Raw genomic sequence first — 12114 nt, forward strand, 5'->3', positions numbered from 1 at the left:
AGAATTTGCAGGACATTGAAGAGCATGTGCTCTAGAGAATTTTTCCTTGTGTATTTTTAGAGTTCTGTTTCATTCATGCAATCTGCCCACGTGAGTTCAGGCTGAGGATCAGGCTGCATGCTAACATCTGATTTAACTTCATGAGACCATTGCACAATTTCTTGTCACTGGGTTGTCAAAAGAAAATACTGATTCTTGCATCACTTGCCTTTTTTAAGGGACTCATTTTAACTGATGAGAAAGCCAGGAACTTTAGGCATTGAGGACTCTTAGTATCACCTATCCTAGAAATTGTTAGCTTCCTCACATTGCATGTTAAGCTATTTCTTCTACTGGATCCCACTCCTGTACTCCCTACTCCCAGGTGCTCTATCCATCTCTGGGGAGAGCCTGCTGTTGCTCTTACTGAAAAGAGTTCCATTCGTTGCTCTTATTTAAGTGGACTAGATTCTTAATGTTTTTACCATCTTAGTTGCCAGCTGGATTAAAGCACAACAAAGGGATAAAGACCTGCAATAAAAGCTAAGTACCATGCAGCTGCTCACCTGCCCATCCCCCCTACAGCAGATAGAAAAATTAGAAAAAAAAAAAAAAAGTAAAATTTGTGAGTTGAGATTAGAACAGTTTAATAACTAAAACAAAACATAAAAATACAAGATTACTACTGAAGATAATAATAATAACAATAACAATTGTAATGAAAAGGGGAGAGTGGTGTATCATACCCAAGAGAAGCAAGTGACCCACAATACAATTGCTTACGAGCTGCTGAGCAATGCCCAGCCCAGCCCCCAGCAGCATCAGCCCCTCCTGGCCAGCTCCCTGCAGTTTACATCCTGGACACGCTGCTCTGTGTGTGGAACATCCCTCTGGCTGTTCGGGTCGCTGTCCCCGCCGTGCTCCCTCCCAGAGCCCTGCGCACGTGGTCCCTGGACACTGAAGGGCCTTGGCTAAGGGTGGGCGCTGCTCAGCAGCAGCTGGAGCATCAGTGTGCTGCCAGCCTTCGTCTCATGCTGGCTCCAAACACTGAACCAGTGACTAAGAAGAAAATTCTATCCCAGCTGAAATCAGCGTGCCCTTTACTGTAGACTGTTCAAGTTGAGTGGAATCAAAATTGTCACACTCTTGAAAATCCACCCGGGATCAATTTCTTTTAGTTATCATCTTAATAGTCTTTAGTGTTATCCTTGCCTTTGTGTGTAGTCCTAATGAGATGGTTGGCATTGCTTGGGAATTTGTTGTCCCAGAGGCATCTGAAGTGAGTCTTTTCATTCTTTGTGAGGACACCCTTGGATTCCCTAACAAGCTTTTCCTCATTGCTTGTTGAGAGCAAGCCAAATACATCCTCAGTTAACTCTGCATGGCATACTTGAGATTATTTTATTTGGACCACTAGTTTAAACTACTTGGGTTTGTTTCCCCAAAGGCCTCCCATCTCAGAAAGTGATCCCATCCCAGACAGAAAAGTGCTGTGAGTCCTCTGTATCAAATGTAGCAAAGTGAGTGAAGGTGTGTTCTGGAATCTCAAGGTGGAGCTCTCTTAGAGTGCCCTGCATAACCACTCCTGCCAGTGCCTCTGACTTTGCTCAAGAACATTTTCATCTTTGGTATCTGCAGACCAATCATTTAGAGGTCTGGCTGCACCTTTGGAAGCAATGTGCTATTACTTCAGATCTGCTGAAGAGCTCAAGTAGCTACTTTAGTCTAGTCATAAACTACTAGTCATAAAGTAGCTACTTTAGTTTTGTCATAAACTGGATTTGAACTAGATTGGATGTGAATAGGATTGCTGTGTTTTAGAGGACGAACATCTTGGATGTAAGCATAGATCTTCAACTGCATTTTATACCTATGTTCTTCCTTGTAGTCCTGTTTTTCATCCAGATACAGTCTGAACTGGAGGTGTCAGCTGTTCTATAGTTTAGATAGAAGTTCTTTGAGGAGGACCAGTGGCCCAAGTTTAGGGTAATAATAATTGCCTTATATGAGAAAGTCTAATATAGAGATCTCAGGCAAATTATCCCCCCACTCTCCCCCCACAGTTTTCATTGCTTACTCTGGAGATAATAGAAGATTTTTCCTACAAGGGAGTTTGTTGTTAATCTTTATAGATGCAAGCTGATTGGGACAAGCACTGAATACTTACATGGAGTTTTTTAACTATTAGCCTTGCTATCCCAGTCATACTCAGATTCATGTCAGATGGGAGGGAGAGACAGGCGAGACAGTCTTATGAAGTAAGTAGATTGTGCAGAGTGCAAGTAGTGCATGAGTGGCATCTGTCAGGAAAGGGGCAGATTTGTTTGTAAGCAACAGTGACCATAAAAGCTTCTGGGATACACTAAAGTGTTATTAGAGCAGTAAGTAGTCCAAGGATTGGGAGCCCATGGGGTAGGGTCTGAGACTCAGGATGATAAATGAGATACGAAAAAGACCGTATGTACAGCAGATACTATATGTCTGTTAATGTATGTTAATTGCCAATACAATGTATAAAATAAGTTTTTCTCCAGGCAGGACCTGTAGCTGATTGCAGAGATAATTTCTGTCTGGAAAGTCAGACTTTAGTTTGCAACTGAAGCCTTTTGCCATGCCTTATGCATCCAGGTAAAGATCACATAGTATCAGCTTTCACTACATAAAGTGTTTCTATTTCTTGCAAAAATAGAAAGCATGCTAGGTAATACCTTTAGGCTCATTAGCAACTGCCTTAGGTTAGTGGTGAGGACATCCTTTGCCTTTAGTATTTAGGCTGAAAGGTGTTAAATCTGCTGAAAAGTACTTCTAAGTTTTCAATGAGCTGTTGAATACATAGAGAATTGTGGGAAGCTAAGAGTTGCAGCATAGCTTGGATGGTACCTGGTGCCTGTGTCATTAATGGGCTTTTCCAGCTGATTGTCTGATGCTGTGTAGGCAGGTCATCTGCACCACCCAGCCTGCAAAGTGAATAATTATAATCTCAGCAAGTCAGGGCATTCAGATGTCCCCACCTTAGAAGTCACAGGAGCTTCTTCGTGTGGTTGATACTAACCCCTAATGGTTAATGGACACAGGTGGTGCTTCTTAATTGTATCTGCTGAAGGAGCAAGATTTAGCTGTTAGGAACAATGCTGTAAATTTTACTTGTCTGTATTTTAAGAATATTCCATGTGGTGCCACTGAGATGACTAGGACAAGAATTGTAAGATAAGTAGGAAATTGTTTAAGGGTATAAAGAGGCTTGTGCTAAAATGAGGAATATTATAAAGTGTGAGTGGAGGTTATCAGTCGAGTCATCAGGTTTTGTTTTTGTGGCCAAATATTTTATTCTTATAAGTGGCAATGGCAAAAATTACTGTAGCTTACCCAAATTTGGAAGACATCCAGTATGACATAACATTGGGGAACTGTTTTGAAGTGAGTGAATGACTTGAATAAAAAAGTATGAAATTGCAATATGCAACATTTTATACTGGAGGACCTGTAACAGAAATGTCTGTGATAAACTGTGAACTCACCTATTATAGAGTTTAGTTTAGGATCTCACTGCATTTTCTGTATAACATGATGTTTGCAAGGACCAGTCTAGTGGAGCTTTGAAAATGAAATATCAGAAGATGTATAAAGAAAGTAATTTTCATTTAAATTTGGAAAATATTTCATGCCACTGTACAGTGTCATGGTTAGATTTAATCTGGAATACTGCATACGTTTATTGTCATACATGTTCAGGTGAGATCTTGTGGGGAGAAGGGCAGATGGGATAGAATGTAGGAGATTTCTGTATAAGACTGAAAGATATTGCTTGCTTTTCTTAGTAACGGAAGACTGGAAGATGGTATTCTAATCTAAACCAGTCAGAATTGCCTTTCTCCCTCCCCTTCATAGAGTAGGAAGAGAAACACATGCTGGTCATATATACTGGAACATGAGGGATCTTAAAGAATTGTCCACCCAAGTATGGCAGGGACAAACCTGACTTTCTCTAGGAGATTGGATAAATAGGTATAAGGCCCCAAACAGCTCACTCAGTGAAGTTGATAAATTACTTACGGTTGTTCATGTACCTCAAGTTGCATACATAGGGGAAATACCGACAAGATATTCTCAAGAGGTCAAACAACAAAAACAGCTTCACTGGTAACTTCAGAATGTCAAAGAACTTGGGCAAAAGTTCTAGCGTAACATTCAGTCAGCCTAGATCATTTCTCAGAGATTTGACTTGGCCCATTGAACTTAGCAATCACTAAATGGGATTGATTTTAAGTTACTCAGAAATTCTATGAAGAGGTGATTAGAAGAAGGAGAAGAAGGGAAAGACAGAAAAGATACAGAAGTGCCCACATACAGTAACCAACCCGTGAGTTCCAGCACCGTTCATGGAGAACTTCCCCAAGGAGGTGAGGTCTAGACAGTGCCATGGCCTTGTGTTTGGCCTTAAATGCCCCTGGACTTCCTGGGCCCTTTCCCCTGGTGGGTTTTCCAGTCATTTGGCCACTCCGGAGCTGAGTTAGAGGCTCCAGAGGGCCATTGCCTCCACTGTGCCAGAGAGGGACATTTCTGTTGTTCTGTGATACAGGCTTTAGGGGGCTGGGGGTGTACAGGGCCAGGCACTGCCTTGTCAGACCAGGGTAAGGTCTGACCTGCCCTTTCCTTAGCACATATTTATCCCAAAATGTCTCGAGACATCAGTCTTTCACAGTGGGATTACATGATGCAATTCCCTAAAGCAAAATTAAAGTTCAACAAGGTTTTACCTCCTCTTGTAATCCTATTTCAAGGACTTTTCAGATTTTTAGGTCGACACTGGTAGAATGCTGGTTGTTAATAGTGTGGTCTCACTATGTCAGGGCTCACTGCTTGCATCAGATAATTCTGAGATGTACTTTAGTTAGCAACATGGAAGCATAGTAATCAGCAAAGCTGTTTGCACCGTATATTTTAAGGGAAAGAAAGCTATGCTTCTAAATAAATAAGGCCCCCTAGTGTGTTTTTGTGGTGAAGTATAGAAATGCTAAAAGCTGGGATATAAAGCAGGGCTCTGAATGTCAGATTTTGAAAGAAAACTCGTGCAGTATATCAATTACTCTGACTGCTGTTATTTGTAGAATTACAAAAACCGATTTGCTAAAACAAAACTTTTTATTTAGCATTTCTTTTGGGTGCAGTTAATGGTTACGGAAATTTCAAATCATCTTTTACTGGTTTAAGGACAGGAGAAGAAACTCTAAATAGTAAGTTACATGCAGATAGAAATTAAATCCTGTAAAAAAAGCTCTCTCAATATTAATTAATGGTTGGAACACGTAGCGCTTTCTTGTAGATGGATTTAAGGATCATACAGACCTTCCTTGCCATAGCTGAGGCAAGTTTTTTGCTGGTTTCAGGTATAGTCAGTCCAGATTTTTAAATAGCCTGAGCTCCTCACATGAAAATAATAGCCTGAGCTCCTCACTTTTTGGAAAGCACCTGCAGAAGTATTCAGAATGATTCCTCTAGTGTAGATTCTGCCCAGCTGTATGTTCTACTGACTAATGCTGTTTGTTATGGTAAGAAAGTCAGACCTGTAACTGCAGGTGGATGATGTCTTGTGTATTACTCAGTTCACAGTCAACACTCATCACCATGTGAACTGACACAGAGGAATGTACAACGCATCATTGTATTAATGGAACACTGATGTACTGTGGTACATTTTAAAAAAATTCAAACTGGATTTGTCTTTGATCCATCAGGAATTTGTCTTGATTAATTGATTTGATTTGTCTTGTCTTGATTAATGATAACAGTTATCATTAATCTGGTATTCCCTCCATACTAACAGAAAATCATTGCTTTTGAAACTCTTTGTTTTGTAGGTAGACAGCTATTAAAAGTACATTAATAATATGCAGTGACTGTAGCATGCTTTTTAAAAAATATTTGAAGTATCTTCCCTCAGTGGCAAAGACAGAGGATTTCTTGAAGCTACTTGCAAAACAACCACAGTTTAATTGTCTTGATACAGTTTTCTTAACAATAGGTACTTGCAAAATGAGTCACCCTGTGTATTGTTATGAAGCAGAGTATTGTTTTGTTACATTAATTGCCTATTCATTGTGTCTCCCAGAGGATGCTGGAGTTAATTGTCTAATGCCTGATCACCAGTCCAGTTTACTTTACTAAATCAACACTTGGGCAGTAATCCCCGTCACATAGAGATACTGTAGGACTAAAGCATACAATGCAAGCAGATTTCAAAGAACAGTAGGCTTTGACTCATCAGCCCTGCACATATGGACAGAGAGGTAACTGGCACTAGATTTTATTTGAAAGTCTCCCAGGCGTTGACTTGCAGATGGGTGGGTGAATACCTTGATGAAGGTCGCATGTGAGACTCTGCTTCCAGCCTGTCTTGCTCCTCTGGAATACTACACCTTATACCTGTAATAGCACTAGCTGTTTCTCCAGTCATTAGGGGTTTGTATTCTCATTCTTTGTTTCCAGGTTTGTCTGAGTTCTTACAATTTCTAGATAAACCTTCAGGATTTAGTATCCCAGTATTATGTGTATGGCATCACCAGTCTTGTTATTTCAGAAGCTGATTTGCTATTACAAGTAATGATTCCAAGCTGATTTTCCTAATAACAGGATCTGATGCTCTTCCTGAGTAAGACTGACTTCTTAAGGTTTTGTCTGTAAGGAAGTGATCTGTGTTGATTCTAGCAACGTAGTTTGCAGCATTGTGATTCCACAAATCCAAATCCACACCGATACCTATAAAATTGCTACATTATTTAATCATATTTTTTCTTCTTTATGAAGTTTTTGTGTGTATTTTAACCCATGGACAGTAAAGTATGTCCTTGATGTGTGTTAAAAGCTTGTTTATATCCATATATAACTTCAGCTAGCGAAACAAAAGGAATTGGTTTACAAAGCCCCATATTCTGATCTGTGAAACTGTTTCCTGTGAAAAGCTGTTTGTCTCACTATGTTAAGGCTAATTCTATGCTCTTCTGCCAGAGTTCAAGGTAGCTTCTTTGTCTTTTTTACTTATCTAAGCCACAACACGCTCCAGATTACAGCTGATGTTTTTCTAGTGTGGCAGTTAATATTTGTGACTGTTTTATCTGCGCAGTGTTAAATTTTTTTTTTTTTAGTTTTTTTTTGTTTAATAATTTTTGGTCTCAGAAAAAGAAATCCAGTTAGCTATTAAATTGAATGAACTGTTGCTCTCAGTAATTTGGTGTTTACAGTTGATAGAAGGTAAGAGTAATTTTTTTTAGTCCCCAACTAAAGATGGGAATTTATGACTTCAGATTCCCTCTGCTCCAGTCCATTCAGGGAATGAGAATCCTTGCCACCTTGAAATTATTGAGGCCCTCAGCAGTGTCTGAAGGGTAGTGAAGAAGCTGGGGTCTTGAGGGGATGCCGAGAATGTAGGAAGGCATAATTCTGCCATGATAGATTAATGGCTAAAAAAAACTTGTGGGTATTGGCCAGTGAGAGTGGAATCCATGTCTCACGAGGCTGTGGAAAGAGCAGCTGCGAAAGCTGCTCAGCACAGCTCAAAAAGCATCTTGCATCTGCTTCTAGACAAAATGGGGAGGGGGTTAGTGTGGGGATGTGTGTTGATCACTGTGTTTGCTACCTAATCACTCAAGGCTTATGCTTTCCCATATAGAATTAATGCAATCTGTTATGGATATCACTGTGATAAATGCAATGTTGATTCAAACATTTGGATAGCAGTCAAGGCCACTTGAAGCCCTTTAAGGACTCAGTTTTTTATAATGGCCTTTTCACACATAGGTAGTGATTTTCCCCTCAGAAATTTCATGTTGTTTCTAGCTGGCTATATAGGAGCTATTTTTTAATCAATTGCTTTTGTTTCAGTCTCATTTATGTCCAAAAATAAAATGCTACAACAAATGCATTACTTTTTTTCTATTTTCATGTGTTGCTGCTACAGTTGTTTTAAAGAAAAGTTTAAGGAAAGATTGATTGTTAGATGTTTGCCAGTACTACTTTATATTGGATCCTTTTGGCCTTTTTTTTTGTGTGGGGAGGGGAAGTTGGGGAGGGGTTGTTTGGGGTTTTTTTATTTGGGGTTTGTGTTTTTTTGTGTATGTTTAGAGGTATTCTGTAGGTTTATTTTAGAGGCCATTTTTATTCCTTCTAAAGGAAGGAATACAGTTTCTCCTTTAACTATACAGGCAGAGGGGTAGAGCAGCTCTCAGCAGCTGCTGCCTTTCTGTACTCATGCTGGTCCGCAGGAGATCAGGTGTTCTAATAGAAAGGAGTAACAAACTCCAAAATTGAAACCTGTTCACAAAATGCAGGTAAGGGTAAAAAAGTTCAGTTCAGTGTGTTGTCTGCTTGTTTGTTTTGGAGACAGAAAAAAATGAGCAATGAAAAAAAAAATTGCAAGGAAGCCTGTGAAAATGCTGTAGAGACTTCACATATGGGCTAAATCTTTGATAATGATTTTTCTATCTTTCATTGTTTTGTATGATATTTTAAAAAACTAATATTTTTTGTGACATTAAAAACCTATTCTTCAAACTAATGTACTGGTTTCTTTAAATAATTATCGAATTGTTTTGAGAATTTTCAAATTAAAAGGCTTAATGAACAGTTCTCGATGAATTACAAAATCCAGTCACTAAAACTCAGTATAAATGAAACACGAGTCAAAATAAGATTCTGTTTCAGAATTTATTTTCAGAGCGGCTGTGAAAGAAAAAATTCTGAAATTCATTTCGAATCCACTGGAAATGCATGCATTGATACGTCTGAATGTTTTTAGTGACTTCTCTTCACCCCACCCATCTAATAATAATTTTATCTGTATCATCTCCAACAGGAAACAGTCCTCAAGATAGCCCTAGGAATTTCTCTCCCAGTGCCTCAGCCCACTTTTCTTTTGCACGAAGGTAAGAGGTTGTTCGTAGTATTCAACATACATTTTGCATAGAGGAAATGTATGCAGATACAAAAGGCGATTGCAAATACATCTGTCAGGTCTGTCACTTAGAATAAGAAGTATTAGCTCATTTTTGTAAACCATTTTAAACCTCAGCGGCAACAAACTACTGAATGTGTGATGCAATGGGAGCATATCTTTTTAATTTAAAAAAATAGAATAATGATTTAATTGTAATAAATCTGATTCAGACATTGTCTTAGTACCATACCTTGAATACCTGTCATTGACCTGTTTCAATATCTGTACCAGTGTCTGTGAGACAATAAGCATTGTCACAGGAGTGTTGTGAGGATTAATTAATGTTAGTAGAATTTTTGAAGGTTTAAAGTGAACTTGAAGTGATTTATGAAGTAAATCATTATTAAATGATCTATAACCAAAGTTGATAGCATGTCATGGGACACTGCCTGTTTGTGCCAGTGTGGCTCCCCATCACTTAACACATTGTCACCCTACTGCAAATAATATTTTCATTAGCTCTTATGTCTGTGAAGGTAAGCAGAATTTATATGTTTAGCCAGGAGTGTATATATATATATATAAAATGAAATTGGGATGTTTAAGCAGTGTCAGGCATCTAACTGATGGGTTTGTGCTGAGCTATAACTTGCCTGTAAAGTTTTAGTCACTTTATTTTGGGAGATCAGTAAAGTAGCCCACAAAAATTCTCAAAAGTAATTGCAAGAAAATGGCTTAACTTTTTTTTTTTAAAGCTGCAAAGGGGTGAAAGCTTGCATAATTTTTTAATCTGAATCTAGTTAATTTGTGACAGTAGATCTTGTCAATCTTTCTAGTAGCTTATGATGCTGCTTTTTAAATTATCTTAAGAAAGTTGAATATTTCTTTTGAATCTACTTCCTCTTGATAGTTTTCCTTTTGTCAGAGATACTATCTCTTTATAGGTTGCATTTGTTTGTGAGCATATTTTTAGAAAGATTCATTAAATCCAGAAATAGTTTATAATGGAAAAAGCAGATGTGAAAGATTGAGCATTGCTTAGAAATACAGCAGCCGAGAAATAGTTTTTCTTCCCTACCCATAATCAACAGAAAGTTTAAAATAATATACTTTTGTAAACCTTAGAATTCAGAATTCGTGAAAAAACAAAAGGATTTGTTTTCTAGTGTTTCATTTGGATTTTGACCTCTCTAGAGCCCTGTAATGCACTTCAAATAGATTCTTTAACTGAAGGAAATTTCTCTGATTTAAAAATATCTCACCACTTCAGTGGGATTCAAGAAACATTCAGAGCAATTTTCTGTGGAAACTGATTTTGTTCTGTGTTTATATCAAAGATGTTTGATGGCAATGAAGTTTAAAACTGCATTGATGCAACTTTTTTTCTTATTAATTTGGTATGTCTGTTGTGGTTGTTTTCATATAAGTTTGGTGGGATAAATTTTCATAGTAAAATGCACTGTGAATAATGAGAATGGACTTCTGAGTTTATGCCTTTTCTGTTATATTTTGTAAATTTAATAGGTATAAAAGGAGGGGAAGGACAAGGGTGATAGAGCAGGTTGAGGGAGCCAGGGGCAATGGTGTAGGGGTATGGATACTTTTTTATCCACTGCCACCGAGTCAATGGGGATACCAAAAACTCCAACAGTGTGAGGAAGGGAGAGAGAGGGAAAGGAAATTATTTGAGACCTTCTGTGAAGCTGCTTCCTTAGTGTATCCCCTTCTCATCAGGCACTGGCCCTGCCTGCAGCAGCCATAGGAAAGGGACCTGCCGTAGGGATGCCCCTGTGCTGCGCTTCCAGCCGGTGGGCAGAGCTGGAGCGTGCCTTCCCAGTGCCTCAGAACCGAGCTGGAGAGTCACCTTCCTCTCCCATGTCTGGTGGGCTGATCAGTGCCCAGGAATAGCCTGTGCCTCTGCAAGTCAGCACTGCTGTTGTGCATACAAGTCCAGCATCTACGAACCTGTACGTAGGTGACAGATTGCCCTTTCTAGAGCTGCTGGAAAGTGAGTAAAGCCATACTTTAGGACGGAAGCAAATGGTGTAGAAAGAGTCCAGGGGAAAATGCTATAGGGGCTTTTTTCCCATAATGCCTTATGAATGCCTCCTGTTTGCCCATGTTTGCCTCCCAGATGACTTTCTGGGGTAGCCTGTCTGCGCCCTTGACAGCCTTTCTGTGTGATTCAAGTACCCTGTTCACTATGAGTTACTCAATTAAGAAATACTTTATTTCTCACAGATGCAGAATACGTGGGTCTCACCCATGTTAAAGTACTGCCTAAGTTCTTTCAATTGTGAGCAGCTAAGCCAAATGAAGAGAAAACTACTTTTAGAATGGTGCTTTCGTCTGGAGGTGTCTCTTACATACTTGGGTGAAGAAGAGAATGTGAAAGAATGAATTAAGAACAAGATTATGGTAGAGGTGGAAGTTTTTTCCAGAGTTCAGTATTTGACACAATTAGCAGTCTCTAGTACATGTGCTTTTCACATTTTGATACTAATAATGTACTGTAGTTCCTTTTCTTAAGCTTTATGTATACAAAGTCCCAGAGTTTTGAGTGTAGTTTGTGGATGAATAAGTGGATATATTGGAAAGAAGCAAGGGGCTTTTTAGACTATTAGTTTGAAGGAAGGGACCACTTAAACCTCTGCATCAATAGGTTTGAGATTGCTGATTTGACATTACTTCAGTTCTTCAAAAATACGCTTCAATTAATCTTCAGTTCTTCAGAATTTCACTTTTTGTGTCCGTCAGACTTGTGACATGATACTTGTTAAACAGATCTTCAGTTCTCCTTTCCTAACTGTCATACCACTTGTTAATAAAAACTTGACCTGTTTTGTTATTTATATTTTATTTTGCCTTTTTTTTAACACACTTGATTCAATTGTATTGCAGTCATGGGCATCGAAATGACAGGTAAATTCTACCTTTTCAAAAATCCAAACACTTCTCTCATAGTTGTTTTTTTGTTTGCCACTTTGAATGTTGAAGTTTCATGTTGTCTTTGTTACCTCAGACAATGAAGAACATAAATCGTGTTTTGGTTATAATCTGTGTATTTATTTAATTTTTTTATTTGGAGGGAGCATGATTTTTTCCTGAAGATTTGTTTTTCCTGTGTCATGTATGTAACATTTAACATTTAGGTTTGGTTTTACCTGATCATTAGCCTGCTAGTTTGCTGATATCCTCTGCTGATG

The 12114-nt window shown here is 38.6% G+C and overlaps 1 protein-coding gene across 19 annotated transcripts in view; it reads left to right on the forward strand.

Annotated features, from left to right (window-relative positions):
- Positions 1–12114, forward strand: part of MAST4 (microtubule associated serine/threonine kinase family member 4) — a 291175-nt gene that overhangs the window by 204671 nt on the left and 74390 nt on the right. For 16 of the 19 annotated variants that reach the window (XM_074533260.1, XM_074533264.1, XM_074533262.1 and 13 more), the window contains 2 exons: positions 8828–8897; positions 11810–11830. In XM_074533260.1, coding sequence (XP_074389361.1) covers positions 8828–8897; positions 11810–11830 — 91 coding nt within the window. The remainder of the gene's footprint in view (positions 1–8827; positions 8898–11809; positions 11831–12114) is intronic. The other 3 variants (XM_074533261.1, XM_074533266.1, XM_074533276.1) reach the window with 1 other exon arrangement.

Source organism: Zonotrichia albicollis, chromosome Z (assembly GCF_047830755.1).
Source record: "Zonotrichia albicollis isolate bZonAlb1 chromosome Z, bZonAlb1.hap1, whole genome shotgun sequence".
NCBI lineage: Eukaryota > Metazoa > Chordata > Aves > Passeriformes > Passerellidae > Zonotrichia > Zonotrichia albicollis.